This window comes from Bos taurus, chromosome 9 (assembly GCF_002263795.3).
Source record: "Bos taurus isolate L1 Dominette 01449 registration number 42190680 breed Hereford chromosome 9, ARS-UCD2.0, whole genome shotgun sequence".
Classification (NCBI taxonomy): Eukaryota; Metazoa; Chordata; class Mammalia; order Artiodactyla; family Bovidae; genus Bos; species Bos taurus.
Genome location: NC_037336.1, coordinates 32,659,261 through 32,676,979, shown reverse-complemented (window position 1 = coordinate 32,676,979; position 17,719 = coordinate 32,659,261). Strand labels below are relative to the sequence as shown.

Genomic DNA, 17,719 nt, shown 5'->3' with positions numbered 1-17,719 from the left:
TGGGGTTGCTATGAGTCTGGCTCGACTGAGCGACTTTACTTTCACTTTTCACTTTCATGCATTGGAGAAGGAAATGGCAACCCACTCCAGTGTTCTTGACTAGAGAATCCCAGGGACAGAGGAGCCTGGTGGGCTGCCCTCTCTGGGGTCGCACAGAGTTGGATACGACTGAGGCGACTTAGCAGTAGCAGCAGCATAATGCTTTTTTGTTGCTCAGTCGCTAAGTCATGTCTAACTCTTTGCGACCCCATGGACTGCAGCATGCCAGGCTTCCCTGTCCTTCACCGTCTCCCAGAGTTTGCTCAAACTCACGTCCATTGAGTCAGTGATGCCATCCAACCATGCTCTAAATATAGTTTCTTAGTGTGTTCAGAACGTAATCCATTTCTTTTTAACTTTGTAATGCAGGAGAAGAAAACCTCCTGGCGATTTTACGGCGAAGATGGTGGAAATACATGATCCTGGGGTTGATAGACTTGGAAGCAAACTATCTGGTGGTCAAGGCTTACCAGTACACGACTCTGACCAGTATCCAGGTACACGGCTCTTTTTGTTCTTATCTTCCATGTCATCTCATAGATGTAGTTTGCTTTCAGTTTAGTCACTTGGGAATCTGAATACTAGTCTGTAGATTTTGCAATGAGAAGGAAATCAAATGTTTAAACATTAACTTAAATTTTATATTGGTGTTCTTTTAATTTTTCTTAACTCACATGTAATTGGACATCTCTTTCTTCTTTGATTTTAGTATACCACAAGAACCATTGTCACTCATTAAGGGAGCAGTGAGGTAGATGGGTACTGGGAAAACAGCCACAGTGCTCCAAACCCAGCCTAGGTCCCACCCACCCCCAGAAGCCCCACAATGACAACACACGCCTCCGTCTCTCTCTCGTATGCTCCCAACACTTCATTTTAAAGCTCTGTCTTCATAGTCTGACTTACCTAAGAATGCTGTTTGACTATTTCCACCTATTCCACCAAGCTGCGAGCTCTGTCACAGCAAGAAGGATATCTTCTTCACCTTTGAATCTCTAGTACCTCATACGAAACCCAGCACATAATAAACACTCAAAAATATTTTTAAAGAACTTAATTAAATTGCATTGATTTCCAGTGTTTTGGGACACAGAAATTCCCAGCCATTCTCTATCCATATGTGGAGGGTCCTGGAATGTCTATACTAGTGTATATAGTGGGAGAAGAAAGAGGAACACTGGCTTCATGGTGGAACTGGGCGCATTAGTGCAGAATGGAAACTTACAAATTGGCTTGGGGAGCATGAAAAGGAAACGTCTCCCTTTGGAAATCCAGTTGACCTTTGTTTTCTTTTGTTAAGCATTGAAAATTCACAACCAATTACTGGTTGCTTAAGTTCTGTGGGGATTTATACAAATGTTTTTTGCAGTTTCCTTTCGTCAACAGTGACAAGGTTTTTAACAATGTTCCCCTTGTCCTCAAGTGTTTTGTTCAACCCATGCTATGCACAACCATTGATCCATCCAACACCTCTCTCAAATTAACTGTCTCACACCCTGTGTAATGCTGCATTCTATAAAAAGTTTAACTCTGCAGAAAGGCAGAAAAATAATAATGCTACCGATATACATTTTTCTTCATTATAACTTACTGAGCAAGGAATGGCGAAAGTGAAAAAGCAAGTTGAATCTAACAATTTTAGAACCATTTTGCTTCCTACAAAAAAAAACTATTAAATAATAATAAATGGTCAAAAGAAAAGGTGTTTGCTCTTGGAACCATGTTGGTACTGTTGTTTTGTATTTCAAAAGCTTAGGGGCAGGAAACCTGAGGAATATGATTGGAGAATAATTATTCCAGTTTGATTCATTCGGTCACTTCAAAAGTAAGTACTGAATACTTCTGTGTTCAAGTCAGTGTATTAGGGAGGGAACACTTGTGAACAAAAGAACAAAATAGATACTTTCTGTATTCTCATGGAGCTTCCAGGAAATGGGAAAGGCAGCTTTTGGTTAAATAACCAAGTGAATGGATATATCATCTCAGCAGTTAAGAATCCATCTGCCAAGCAGGAGACATGGGTTCAATCCCTGGGTTAGGAAGATCCCCTGGAAAAGGAAATGGCAACCCACTCCAGTATTCTTGCCTGGAAAATCCCATGGACAGAGAAGCCCGGCGGGCTACAGTCCATAGGGTCACAAAAGAGTTTGACACCTTAGCGACTAAACAGCAACAAAATCATTATAGTCAGGGCTAAAGGTTTTAAAAAAGAAAACAACTCAGTTCTACAAGGACATTTGTCAGAATGACCTGACCTAAACTGGAAAGTTGGGGAGGTTTTTTCCTGAGGGAATGCTGATGGAGTGAGATTTGTGAGAGTAGTGGAAGATTAGTTGGGAAAGAAAGAGATTCAAGCAAAGAAGACGGCATGCGCAAGGCTCTGTGGTGGGAAGGACCATGGTGAGGATGATGAGGTGGTAAGCAAGGGCTTGTGACTCAGCAAAGAGAGTGAAGAAAAGAGTGGTAAACAAAATGGGCTGGGGAGGGAGGCGGGGGCCAGCTTCCACAAGTCCTGACAGCCAGCACAAAGGTTTGAGTCTTTCAGCTAAGTGCCGTGGGAAGCCACATTTGAGTTTTAAAGGCAGTCAGGCTGTGGTGCAGAGAACAGATTGAAGCAATGGGTGCTCACAAGGGAATAAAGGAAGACAGAGCTAGAAAGTTAAGTTGGGGTCATACAAGAGGAGGTCTTTAATGCCAGGATGAAGAGTCTGGCTTAATTTTGTAAGAGAGCCATGAAATTTTCTGAGGAAAGAGATAATAGAATGTGACCCCACCGCCATTTTTATAGGCACTTCTGCTTCTACAAGACAGTCCTCATTACTAGCTGGCAGAACACCAGGTACTTTTGTTTTCTGACTCTCTTAGAAACAGTGATGAAGAGCCTCTCCATGTTTTATCCCCCTGCCCTTTCAGTTCATCCACCAAATTGAGGATTAAATGTCACAAGCAATTGATACATGAAACATGAGAGGAAAATACATATTTCTGAAATGATTATAAACTCACAGGGAACTGCAAAACTGCATAGGATTCTTTGAACTGTTTGTTCACACAGCTTTTCCTCAATGGTGACATTTTGTATGACTTTCATATAATGTCACAACCAGGATATTGACATTGGTACAATACTGTTAACTAGACTACAGACCTGATTCAGTTTTCATCTCTTTTCCTTCACTCGTGTGTGTGCGTGTGTGTGTGTGTGTGCGTGTGTGTGTGTGTGTGTGTTAGTTACTCAGGAGTGTCCAACTCTTTGTGACTCCATGGACTGCCGCCCACCAGGCTCCTCTGTAGCTGTACCCAGTCTGATCCACGTGTAGGTTCATGTAACCACTGTCACAGTCAGGATTCAGAACTGTTCCATTACCACAAAGGAAATCCCTCACGCAACCCCTGTGAAGTGACACCCATTCCACCAGCCTCATCCCTATCCCTAGCGACCACTACTCTATTCTGCACCTATATGATTTTGTGAACTGGAGAATATGCACAGAATGAAATTATATGGTAGTTAACCTGTTTGTTGTTGTTGTTGAATTGCTAAATCATGCCCAACTCTTTGTGACCCTAATGGACTGTAGCACACCAGGCTCCCCTGTCCTGTACTATCTCCCGGAGTTTGCTCAGATTCATGTCCAATAAGTCAGTGATGCTATCTAACAGCCTCATCCTCTATTGCCCCCTTCTCCTCCTGCCCTCAATCTTTCCCAGCATCAGAGTCTTTTTCAGTGAGTCAGCTCTTTGTATCAGGTGGTCAAAGTATTGGAGCTTCAGCTTCCGCATCTGTCTTTGCTTTCCAGTGAATGTTCAGGGTTGATTTCCTTTAGAATTGACTGGTTTGCTCTCCTTGCAGGCTGAGGGACTCTTAAGAGTTTTCTCCAGCACCACAATTAGAAAGCACCAGTTCTTCAGCGCTCACCCTTCTTTATGATCCAACTCTTACTTTCCTACATGACTACTGGAAAAACCATAGTTTTGACTATACAGACCTTTGTCGGCAAAGTGATCTCTTTACTTTTTAGTATACTGTCTAGGTTTGTCATAACTTTCCTTCCAAGGAGCAAGATCTTTTAATTCATGGCTGCAGTTACCATCTGCAATGGTTTTGGAGCCCAATAAAGTAAAATCTATCGCTGCTTCCACTTTTTCTCCTTTATTTGCCATGAAGTGATGGAACTGGATGCCATGATTCTAGTTTCCTAACCTTTAGAGATTGGCATTTTTCACTAAGCATAATGCCCTGTTGTTGTTCAGTCACTACATCATGTCTGACTCTTTGTGACCCCATGGACTGCAGCTCGCCAGGCCTTCCTGACCCTCACCATCTCCCGGAGTTTGCCCAAGTTAGTGTCCACTGAATCAATGATGCCATCCAACTATCTCATCTTCTGTCGCACTCTCCTTCCGCCTTCAGTTTTTCCCAGCATCAGGATTTGTTTGTTTGTTTGTTTGTTTTTCCAGTGAGTCAGTTTTTTGCATCAGGTGGTCAAAGTATAGAAGCTTCAGCTTTAGCGTCAGTCCTTCCAATGAGTATCAGGGTTGATTTCCTTTAGGATTGACTGGTTTGGTCTCCTTGCTGTCTGAGGGACTCTCAAGAGTCTTCTCCAGCACCACAGTTTGAAAGCATCAATTCTTTGGCAGTCTGCCTTCTTTATGGTCCAACAACCTATAATGCCCTTAAGTCCATCAGAATTATTACATATATCCATAGTTTGAGTAGTATTCCATGGTATAAATACACCAGAGTTTGTTTAACCATCACCTGTTGAAGGACTTATAAGTTGTTTCCAACTTTGGGATTTTACATTTAAAGCTAGTAAGACATTCATATGCAGGTGTTATATTAATATAAGATCTCATTTCTCTGGGATAAATGCTCAAGTGCAATTTCTGGATCATGTAGGAAATGACTATTTGGTTTTAGAAACAGTTTAACAACTGTCCAGAGTGGCTGCACCCTTTCACACTTACACCAGCAGTGTATCAGAGGTCCAATTCTCCCTGCCCTCACTAGCATTTAATATTATCATTGTTTTTTATTTTAGTCATTCTAAGAAATATGCAGTGATACTTCACTGTGCTTTTAATTTGCAGTTCCCTAATGGCTAATAATGTCAAACATCTTTTGGGAAAAAAAATTTTAACTTTGCCTTTATAGTAAGAAGATAAAGAAAGCTAACAATGGCAAGAGATAACATTTATTCAGGAAAAAAGATGATGAGAGATGGACAGTGAAGTGAAGAAATCGAGCTGTTTTCTTTATTAGAAAGTCAAATGAGAAATGGTAACACCATCATATTGGATTTATAAGGGTTTTAGTCTAAAGACACATTTGTGGATTTGTATCTCTTGACTTGTAGAGAAGGAATAGATTGTGTCTGTGACTTTGAGACAGATTAGCAATGACATTTGGATACATTCTAAAAGCTGTGCTATTTTTATAACTGTGCTATATGAACCATTTCAGTAGAAATACCAGCTTTACAACTTCTCATCCAAAGATGATTCATCTTTCTTCAGCCGTGTAGTACTAAAATGCAAACAGATGAAACTAGTATATCTGTGAAAAAAGAAGGATCTCTTCAAACATGATAGTTTGGTAATTAAAATTAACTCCCCTGGGAAACAACCTCCATTTCTCTCGCTAACCGTGCTGAGAAGGCTGCATCTCCAACACAGCCTTTCCTTCACGCTTTGCATGTGTCCAAGCTCTTCCCATTTTTAAGCAGTTTTCCAAGAGCAAAGAACAAGAAAGAAATCCTTCTAGTCCTGATTATTTTCCTCCTGCCCCAATCCTCTCCTTGGGTATGTTGCTGCTGCTAAGTCACTTCAGTCGTGTCCGACTCTGTGTGACCCCATAGACGGCAGCCCACCAGGCTCCCCCATCCCTGGGATTCTCCAGGCAAGAACACTGGAGTGGGTTGCCATTTCCTTCTCCAATGCATGAAAGTGAAAAGTGAAAGGGAAGTCGCTCAGTCGTATCCGATTCTTAGCGACCCCATGGACGGCAGCCTACCAGGGGTTAATACAGAATGAAAGCCAGCTTCTGCACTGGTACAGTGATACACTGGTCAGTGTGCACTGACCCTGGGACTCATTGTGCAAGGCATATACATGCAACTTACAAGTGTTGCATACACAGCATACTACACTATACTCATGCAACACATTTTTACTGAAGCAGTGGCTTTTTGTACCTCTCAGTTCTTTCTATGTCCACTCTTTGTGAATCTTCAGTAGGCTAAGAATTTAGTTGTATATGATAGAGAGGCTGGGTAGTTTGTACCTTCTTATGTCTCTCTGGAGTCTAAAGTTTAAGCCAAATGAATAGACTTGGCAACAGATTCCTTTATTGATTAAAAAAAACCCCAACACTGTAGCTAGATGCTGGGGACACAGACACTGATCAGACCTGAGCCGTAGCGTGGGATGATGGACAACCATGTTAACAGTTAGAATGCAGTGTGGCAGTATGGTAGGAAAAATATGCCTTCAGCTCAGTGCAGACACAGGAGAGAGGTACTTGTCACCCCTGAGATTTATATAACGGTGGTCCTATAGTCAAGAAGTTGTGACACAGGAGAGAAAGTCACTAAGTAGACTTTTTATTTGTAGCCAACCTGAATTTCCACCTCTGTGGATGAGCAGAGAGAAAGCACGCCTGTGCATATTAGAAACATATCCCGTGGGCTTGAACTTACAATTATGAGCTCAGCTTTTAAGACTGTATTTCCTCCTTTATCCTCACCGTTTCTACCTGTCTCCGATGCAGGAGAATGGCAGTTTAATGACTATACAAGAGCTATTTTTAAGTACATTTAAAGGCAAAGCATTCAAAAGCAACATTCTTACCCCCAAAGGGAACATGATACTCTCTCAGATTTCTTAGACCCGGACTTCCTATTCTCATGATTGTGAAAATAACTTAAATATGTAGTAGTCTAAATGTAAACATTTGATTGGTTGTGGCACAGTGTTTGATCAGCCTTTTGTCCTAATGTCGGGGAGAGCCCCTGTACATTATTGAAGGACATGCTAAAACTACCTTCAGTCTTTAGTTCCATATGATGTCCATCCCTAAACCTGTCCTTAAATGTGTTCTTTCAGACTACCTTCTAACGAAGAGAGCTTTCATACTCTACCTCCACCGACCCTGGTCGAGTGGGCTGGTCCCCCATGCCATCAGATAATTCCATCGGTAAGAAAGGAGAGCATCTCTCTCCCTTCCTCCCACTTCATGCCGCAACAGCCAGGCCCACAGTAAAACATGTGTTTGATCCTCTCTTGACTCTACTTCTTCATCTTCCTTATTGTAACTGTCACTTTCTACTTTATTTGGTAGTTGTTCACATATTATATTTCCTTTCTCCTTTAAGTCTGTAGGGCCCTTGAGGTGAGACCTGTGTACCTGATATACAATAAGTGCTGAAAAAAATGTCTGGTGTATTGAATAAATGTGGAAACAGTTCATCTTCATCTTCTTCACAATATAATGTACATATATATGTCAAAAATACATGAAGTATTTGAATAAAAAGGTTAAAGAATGAAAGGATTAATTTCTAAAGACCAACTTTTGGGCCAGGCTGCACAAGTCACGTTTGTCAGGAAGTGCATTTATTCATATAAGACCCAAGTATGGAACTCTAAAACACCTTTTAAGTATTCTACTATGCTCTGGGGATGTAAAGATGATGACGAAACTGTCCTAGCTCTCAAGAAGTTCAAGTGTTGCGGGCGCAGATTCATTCATGCTCTGCTTAGATGTTCAGAGTAATTGTGCGTGCATGTGTGCTATTCGCTTCAGTCATGTCTGACTCTTTGTGACCCTATGGGCTGTAGCCCGCTAGGCTCTTCTGTCCATGGGATTCTCCAGGTAAGAATATTAGAATGGGTTGCCAGGCGTTTTTCCTCCGGGGGATCTTCCTGACCCAGGGAACAAACTTGTGTCTCTTATATCTCATGCATTGGCAGGTGAGTTCTCTAATCTTCATAGTGAACCTTCTCTAAGTATCCTCGAGGTAGCTAAATAGCAGTGGATGGAGGGAAAACTCTGGTTAGATGTAAAACTTGCCAATTTCTTCCAGTTTAAAAACTTGGTTTGGATATTTTAGTTGCTTTTGGGCAAACACTGAGGCTTTTGGAATTCCTCTCTCCCTAATGCATTTCTGAGAAGACACATGGGGGGGGTCTCTAGGGTGACCTTTGGCCTCTCGTTGCTCCTTTGACTGCAGTTCACCCTTGGGCAGTCGGCTGCCGGTTGTTGAGTGTGCACTTGCTGGGTTGGATGTGGATCTGTGGCTTAGTTCTGTGCCTGGCCTTCTGCTGGCCTCTGTTGCTCTCTCCCCCATTCTTGAGCCTCCCCTGATTCTCTTTGATGCTGTGCACCTCCAGGTGTCTGGCTGTGAATGTGTCTGGTCTCCAGCCATGGTGGTTCCTGCCACATAGAGCCCCCTGTTCCACCCCAGGTCAGCCAGCCTGCACCTCTTTGCAGAGCAAAGACTTCTGGCAAAACAGGGGTTGAGAAGGGTGCTGGGGAGCCAGGGTTTTCCATCAATGACATTCCACCTCTGCTTATTCTCGATGTGGCCTCTTCAAGTTGGTGTGGTGCTGCCCTAAAGGAAACTGATGCTTTGCTTTCAGTTTCCTTTCAAAATGTCTAGCATTGTTTCTCCCTGCTGGGCCTTCTGTTTGGAGAGGGGCCCTCTGGGCACAGATGATTCAGTATCCATTTCTCCTCTGTCAATTTCTTTTCCTCTGGCCATGTCCACAGGTGGGAAGGGCAAGTGCTCCCTCCCTCATTCGCTCTAGGATGGACTTCTTCATCTCACACCCTTCTTTTGGGAAACCTGCCCTCCTGGTGTCCCAGGAGGAACAGCGACCTTCCACATTCTGGAGAAAACTCTAGTGGAGTTGGTAGTATGGATTCTTAATAGGTTGGAGGGAGATTATAGAATTTTGAACCCCTTCTCCTTCCACACACCTGACTGTCTAGATCCTTCCTTGCTAAAGGCATCAGGAGAATTTGTTTTGTGTTTAAAAGTTCATCAGTGACCTCCTGCATGCTGTGTGCTCAGTCATGTCGGACTCTTTGCAACCCCATGTTCTGTAGCCTGCCAGCCTCCTCTGTCCATGGGATTTTCCAGGTAAGAATACTGGAGTGGCAATTAGAATAAATAAACTATTTTACAAAAAAAAGAATACTAGAGCGGGTAGCCATTCCCTACTCCAAGGGATCTTTCCAACCCAGGGATCAAACCCACATCTCTTGCGTCTCCTGCTCTGGCAGGTGGGTTCTTTACCACTGAGCCACCATTTACATCAGTGACCTCTCTGTTCTATAGTCACCTGCTGTTGAATTCCTCATGGCTCAGTTTTATAGCTAGAAGGTGGATGGGGCATGATTTAAGAGGGAAAACTAAATTTCCAAAAAATTTCATCCTATTTTACTGGAAGTTCAGTTCGGTTCAGTTGCTCAGTGGTGTCTGACTGTTGGCGAACCCATGAACCGTGGCACGCCAGGCCTCCCTGTCCATCACCAACTCCCGGAGTCCACCCAAACCCATGTCCATTGAGTCGGTGATGCCATCCAACCATCTCATCCTCTGTCATCCCCTTCTCCTCCTGCCCTCAATCTTTCCCAGCATCAGGGTCTTTTACAGTGAGTCAGCTCTTCACATCAGGTGGCCAAAGTATTGGAGTTTCAGCCTCAACATCAGTCCTTCCAATGAACACCCAGGACCGATCTCCTTTAGGATGGACTGGTTGGATTTCCTTGCAGTCCAAGGGACTCTCAAAAGTCTTCTCTAACACCACAGTTCAAAAGCATTTACTGGAAGAAAGATCTGTAAACAAATTACAGGAAAGGCAGCAAAATGGATCTATACAGAAAATACTGTGGGATTACAGAGGTGGAATGACTGAACCCACTGGTTTTCAGAAAAGACTCTGGAGGACACATTGCAGTGGGCTTTACTGACAACATGAATCTAGCAGTAAAACTAGACAACCTGACTCCCTGATGATTGTCAGCTCCCCTGGCTTATGTAGAGGATTCTAAAATAGTGAAATGCCCTCATGTGTTTGTTCTCTCTCTCTCTGAACATGAGTTTCCCCTCTTATTTGGGGATCGAGGTTCCAGAGAGAGGGGATATATGTGTACTTACAACTATTGATGCTGTCGTATGGTGGAAACCAACACAACGTTGTAAAGCAATTTATCCTCCGATTAAAAATAAATTTTAAAAAATTAAAAAAACCAGTCTCCTGCTGCAGTTGTGGGTATGCAAATATAACATCCTATAGTCCATGTTTCTCTACCAGCTCTAAGGCAAAAATAATGCAACAAATAATAACACCTGATGTTGTCTGATCCTGCCATCATCTCCTAAGCAGACTCTAGCAACTTTCTCAGTAAATTTCCTCTGTCTTTCCTACAAAGAGACCTGTCTCTGCTCTTCTGACATTCTCAGACTTGTCTGAGATCCATGTGACAGCCAGTCTGCCAATCAGTGATGCACCTGCTTTAGCAATGCCTCCAAAATGTAGTAGATGCTCATTAAATGCCAGCTCCTTTTACTCCCATAAATTTCACTTCACATATTCTGTCCATTGATCCAGTTTAAGGGAAAAAAAGTGAAAAGAGACATGTTGCCTAAACCACTCCATCCTCTCTTACACTCTCACTCTTGTACAGCAAATTTAAGAAGAGCAATGAAAAAATTCACAGTTGCGTGCAAAGCGATCTAGGGGAAAGAACCTGCTTGAGACACAAGGAGAAGTTTATGGAAATCCACATTCCAATTAGCTTTGCCACTGACTGATGACTGTGTTACCTCAGATGGGACCATTTGCCAGTCAGTAGAGGTGAAATCTCATAAAGATTAATGAGATTGCTGCCAGGTACACACAAAATTCTCCTAACCTGCTCTGTTTCAGAGTGAAAATATCAAGGGAAATCGTACAAGAAAATATGGTAATATCCGATTTGGAATGTTTTCACGGTACCAGAGGCTAAACACACCTTAAAGCCCTGGAATGCTGTTGCTTGACATGTAAAATCAAGAAAAATTTCTCCTATGGTACAATGGTACCCCTTTTCAGCAGTGAACATGTTCCTGAAGTAATAACCTCCAAATAACTTTCTATGAATAATTTATATTTTAACATACTTGGAAATGTACAGAGTATTTCTTGTAAATCGAAAAATCATTTTGTGCTATGAATAATAACTCATATTTGTTTCCTTAGGTATTCTTGTGTGCCGACTCTTTGCGACCCCATGGACTATAGCCCACCAGGCTCTTCTGTCCATGGGGTTTCTAAGGCAAGAATACTTGAGTGTGTTGCCATTTCCTTCTCCAGATCTTCCCTATCCAGGAACTGAACCCACGTCTTCTGCATTGGCAAGAGAATCCTTTACCACTGAGCCACCAGGGAAGCCCAACAGTCCAGTATTACACCACACACAAATATTCATAGTTTTCAGAGCTAGTGGCCAGATTGCCCAGCCTGGTGTATTTGGTGGATGAGGATGAATAAGACAGGTGAGAAGATACGGAAGGTCCAGCCGGTAAGAAGATACAGGAGGTCCAGCCTGGGCTGCCCTCAAAGCTGTTTTATGCTCAGTGGTTCATCTGTTAACCACTGACGGCCTGAGACCTTCTGAACGTGACTGGCATCTACAGAATACAACTGGTAGAACTGTGGGCAAATGATTGTACGAATGGGCAGTTTTAATCAATGGTAAGGAATTTATGTGTGTGTGTGTGTGTGTGTGTATAAAGACAGAGAAGGACAGAAACCAAGATAGAGAGAGAAAGAAAGTTTAGCATTGTACACAAGTTTTCTAATGGCAAAATAAATAAAATTTTAAAACTCAAATTTTTCCTACTTCAGAAATTTATGACTTATAAGCCTTGATACAAGCTAATTTTAAATTTTCTAAAGTCAGAATGTTCTAATTAGTCATGCTTTAAGATCTTGCCAGTTAGGGTATGTTCATTGGCTGAATGTATTCATTTGGCCTTTTAAGTGATTTTTATAGATAAGAAATTTTTTCATAAGAATTTAGAATCATGGTTTTAAGTCATCCTTCCCAACTTCCTTGAAGCAAAATTCTATAAATAACATCACTGATAATTTTCTCATACGTGGATCCTGAAATTTTAAAGATCATTAGTAAGATGAAAGAGAAAGTCAGTGATTTCCTGGGTTGGGCACAGGACTTGAGGATTTTTTTTAAACCAATGATCTAGTTTTGGATCATTTTAAAGCACGATACTATAGCCTATAAAGGATTTAATTAGAGAACACAATATGAAAGATAATGGACTTGAAAAGAGCTAGTTTGTAACAAATAGCTTCCATAATTAGGCAACATATCATGAGAGTTAAGAGTAAGCAAACTCCAAATAGTTTCATTAGAAACATCTGTTTATATAAAAATTCTCTTTACTTTTCAAATAAAACTGTCCTCAATATAATGATATTTTACTATATACAATGTAAACAAAGTAGTCTATTAAATAGCAAAACTTTATACATTCAAATCAATATTCAAAGTGCTTATCTTTTATTATTATATACTTATTCTGATGTGACTGTCAGTGTTCAAAATATGTTATAATTTCTCTTTTAAAATCTTCAGAGCTAATCTTAAGTTATGCAGGTTTCTTTATAATTTATCCTCCTTTTGAGTCTAGAAAGTATTATCTAGCTTAATCTAGCATTTTGCTTCTTTCCAAAAAATAAATCTCGATCTCAAAGAATGAGCGGTTGCTTCCATTAAGGATATGCCAGTGAGTGTTCTGAAGGCAATTTCAAAGAGTTCAAACAAGTTCTTGAGCAACAAGAACTTCATTAAAATACACCCATGACCTTCAAAGTGACTACCTTGAATGACAACCATGTTCAGATGAATGAATTCCAGTGTGTTAAAGATTAGGTATGTAAACAACTGCACACCCTGCTCAATAAGCAGCAATTTCCTTTTCCTTAAAAAAAAAATCCTCATTATTTTCAAAACACACTTTTCATTATGCATGAACATAGCTGGTATAGTGGCAGAATAAAGGCCCCACAAAGATATTGATGTTCTAATCCCTGTAATACATAAACACATTACTTTACAATATGTTACACTGTTTTAACACAAAGGGGACTCTGCAGGTGTGATCAAATTAATGAAGTTACGATGATGTGGTTATTACAAATTATCTGAGTGGCCCCGTTGTAATCACAGAAGTTCTTTGAAGAAAGGAGCAGAGGTCAGGGATGCCAGGAGTTGTGACAATGGAATCAAAAGTCAAAGAGTGAGAGAGATTTGAAAATGCTACACTCCTAGCTTTGAAGATGGAGGAAGGAGATGCAAACCCGAGGAATGCAGGCTGCCACCAGAAGCCAGGACCGGAAAAAAGGCAGGGAAAGGGATTCTGCTCTAGTGTCTCCTGAGAGAACACCGGCCAGGCATTGTCTTTGTTTTAGTATTTCTGATCTCCAGAACTATGTTGTCCAGTCTCCAAGTCATGTCCGACTCTTTGTGGCCCCATGGACTGCAGCGCACCAGGCTCCCCCGTCCTCCACTGTCTTCCAAAGTTTGCCCAAATTCATGGCCGTTGAGTTGGTGATGCTGTCCAACCATCTCATTCTCTGTCACCCCCCTTCCTCCCCTGCCCTCAATCTTTCCCAACATCAGGGTCTTTTTCAGTGAGTCAGCTCTTTGACCAGGTGGTCAAGGGTTGGAGCTTTAGCTTCATCATTAGTCCTTCCAGTGAATATTCAGGGTTAATTTCCTTGAGGATTGACTAGTTTGATCTGGCAGTCCAAGGGACTCACCACAGCACCACAGTTCAAAGGCATCAATTCTTTGGTGCTCAGCCTTCCTCATGGTCCGACTCTCACATCCGTACATGACTGCTAGAGAAACCGGTAGTCCTGTAGCTTTGACTATATGGACCTTTGTCAGAAAAGTGATGTCTCTGCTTTTTAATATGCTGTCTAGGTTTGTCATAGGTTTCCTTCCAAGGAGCAAGCATCTTTTAATTTCATGGCTGCAGTCAATGTCCTCAGTGATTTTGGAGCCCAAGAAAATAAAATCTGTCACTGTTTCCACTTTTTCTGCTTCTATTTGAAATGAAGTGATGGGATCAGATGCCATAATCTTAGTTTTTTGAATGTTGAGTTTCAAGCCAGCTTTTTCCTCCTTCACCTTCAAGAGACTCTTCAGTTCCTTTACACTTTCTATCATTAGAGGGATATCATCACCAGAACTGTAAGATAATGAATTTGTATTGTTTTAAGCCACTCCATGTATGGTCATTTGTTACAGCAGCAATAGGAAACAAATACAGTTGGAGATAGTATGTAATTCCTCCCCCACCCCCACCCCCAAGCATATTTGAAGGCGTTGAACTTTGCAGGGCTTTCTCCAAAAAGAACCTGAGCATGGAAGCCAAAGCAGGCTTCTCTTGCCCATCTGTGTTGGTGTTTTCATCCTTTGAGAAAAGAGCACTTCCAATGCCACCTGGATGGGCTCCTTAGAGGAGCACTTCGGTGCTGTCTGCCACAAGTAAATGCATCTGAGCATACTCCCCTGCTTGCTTTTAGAGAACTTCTCATTATGACTCAATCACTGTACACAATTTACCTGTAATAATGGTTAAAGTGAGAGCATGGCCTTGCCCTTAAAGGAAAAGCATGCACAGCCTGCTTCCTTCGGCAGTGCATTTGGAGGGATGTGTTTGTTCGTAAATCACGAGTCAGTAAAATCCTGCGAGCCACTTTCAGACTGAAGGGTGCAGTCTTAAAGCTGTCAGACTTTTTAAGACTCAGACAATGAGAATTCATAAAAACACCAACATATGAGAAAATAGCAGGATTTATTTTTGTCCCTTTTCTTCCTGTCTTCCCTCTTGTTTCCATCTTCGAGGCTGGGGCCATTTCCAATTCAAGAGCCCTTGAACCAGAAGACAGAGTGTGCCTGTGCATTTTCTGGGGCCATCAAGTTAGGGGGCTCCATGACCAGATTAGGAGTTGAGACACCATCTGGGCCAGAGAATGATGAGGCAACTAGCAACTGCGCAGGACGCTCAGCTGCAGCTCCTCTTGACTGAAATCAGGTCAAATCGCAGCTTTAGACAGTACCCTTTACCTCAGCGGCAACAAATCTCCCCTAAGTGGCTCAGATAAATCAAAATTATTCACTCACAATTTATTCATTCATTCAACATTTACTATCTGCAAATGGAATAAGCACCTCTGGACTTTGCTTAGGGGTCAGTGAGTTCTTCCCTGACCACTGGTTAAAAATCGCAATATCCTGCCCCATTCAACACTCCCTCCCCTGTTTTATTTTTCTCCGTAGTTCTTATTATCGACTTACAATATATATTCCTTGTTTGTCTCTTCTTCCCAAGATTACAAACCCCCATGGCGGGGAGGTTCTTTATTACCTAGATTTTTTATTTCCCAGGATAGCAGCTGGCATCTGGAAGATGCTCCATAAGTATTTTGGAAGGAATTAACAAACTACTTAAGGGACCCTACTGTATACTAATCACCATCCCAGCTGCAGGAGGTAACAGAGTGTAAGGGAGGAGAAGTCGTCTCCTTATGGAAGGTGTTTGTGTTTTAGCGTGATAAGTACAATTTGATAATACAGAGATCAGTGGGAGACCCTGATGTGCTGTGCTAAGTCTCTTCAGTCGTGTCCGACTCTTTGCAACCCCATGGACTGGAGCCCACCAGGCTCCTCTGTCCATGGGATTCTCCAGGTGAGAATACTGGAGTGGGTTGCCATTTCTTTCTCCGGGAGACCCTGAAGGGGGTGTCTGATCTCTACTTAGGAAATGAGAGAGAGCTTCCTGGAGGAAGTATTGTCTGAGCTCTGAAAGAAGACTGAGTGAGCCAAGAAGAAATAGACATGAGAAGACCATAGCATGTTAAGGAACTAAAAATGTCTTAGCTTGAAGGCATTTTGAAGAAAGACATAGTCAAAGAAGAGAATGAAGAGGTAACTGGTGACAAATCACAAAGGGGCTTATAAGACACATCAGAGAGTTTGGGCTTAACCTTGAATGTTGCTAGTGTGGGAATGGCATGACAAGAGGTACAGTTTAGAGAGAGTCACATGTCCTAACGAGGAAGGGGCAGACAGGACAGGACAAGGGATTCTAGAGGTATCTAGGTGGCTAAACAGACAGGATTTGGTAACTTATTTAATGTGTGGGTGAAAAAGAAGGATCAATCTGTTTTAGTCACTCAAATATTTTGCAAATATTTATTGAGCCTATATTATAAGTAAGGGGCTTCCCAGGTGGCACTAGTAGTAAAGAACCCAAATGCCAATGCAAGAAATGTAAGAGACAAGAACAAGTTCAATCCCTGGGTTGGGAAGATCCCCTGAAGGAAGGCATGGCAAACCACTCCAGTATTCTTGCCTGGAGAATCCCATCGATGGCGGAGGCTGGTGGGGTACAGTCCATAAAGTTGCAAAGAGTCAGACATGACTGAACCAACTTAGCACAGCACAGCACATATTAGATATACTTTTCCATGATGCTAGACATATAGCATGAAGAAGACAGGACTCTTACCCTCATGATGCTTCCCTGCCAAGTCATGCTTAGTTTTTATTCTGTCTCTCCCACTAGAATGCAGGGGAGTGAGATATGTAAAGATATGCGGGGAACAGCACAAGGGTGAGAGTCCTAAGCACACATATTTAAGAAATGGAAGGAGTGAACGGGGTTAATAATAGTAAGAGATGACACTGAGAAGGAGGGAGGGGCCAGATGCTAGGACTGTGTAAGTCAAGGCAAGGAGTTTGACTTTGTTCTAAGGAAAATCATTAGCATGTTCAGAGCGGGAGATTGACGTGAACTAATTTCTATTTTGAGATTGCTCTGGCCATGGCTGCTCACAGAGGATTGATTACATAGGAGGACGAGTCAATCTGCTTAGACAGTCAGGAGGCCACAACTGAAAGCTGATGGTGGGGGCAGGTGAAATCCCTGGTCCAGGGGTTGACACTGAGCTTCCACTGCGGGGTGTATGGCTTCAGTCTCTGGTCTGGGAAATAAGATCCTGCATGTCAAGTAGGTGGCCAAAAAGAAAAGAAAAGAAAGGAAATTGGTGGTAATGGGAACTTGAAGCCAACTGCCAACTGTGGAGGTGATTAGGGATAGTCGGGTACATTGATAAGACAAAGCCATCAGGATTTTCTAAATGTTTAAATGGAGGAATGGGGAAAGTTTGAGAGAAAAGGAAGAGTCATGGGGAAAGTCTGACAGAACAGGAAAAGTTAAGAATGATGCTTTAATTGATGGCCTGAGCTGCTGGGTTGTGTCATGGGATGAGATGAACAAGACTGGAGACTAGCTGGTGTGGAGCAGAAAGTCAAGGGTTCTGTCTGGCTGTGCAGGTCTGAGCTTCCTGTGAGCATCCAAGCAGAGTTCAGTAGAGGCAACTAGGTTTATGTCTCTGGTTCAGGAGAGAGGTGGGATTGGAAGGATCTGAAGTCATTTCCTATAGAAGGTGCTGAAAGTCATGGTCTGATTAGATCACCAGTGGAGTGAGTATAAATGGAAGAAAGTAGGCTGCAAGGGGAACAATGTGCTAAGAGGAGAATCTGGAAGCAAGCCAAGACTGTTATCTTAAGAAGGAAGGAGTGACCCCCTCA

At 42.2% G+C, this 17,719-nt stretch overlaps 1 protein-coding gene across 1 annotated transcript in view; it reads left to right on the top strand.

Annotated features, from left to right (window-relative positions):
- SLC35F1 (solute carrier family 35 member F1) overlaps positions 1 to 17,719 on the top strand; it is a 423,236-nt gene that overhangs the window by 336,889 nt on the left and 68,628 nt on the right. Inside the window, exon 3 of the mRNA XM_015472798.3 lies at positions 409 to 536. Within this exon, the coding sequence (XP_015328284.2) occupies positions 409 to 536 (128 nt within the window). The remainder of the gene's footprint in view (positions 1 to 408; positions 537 to 17,719) is intronic.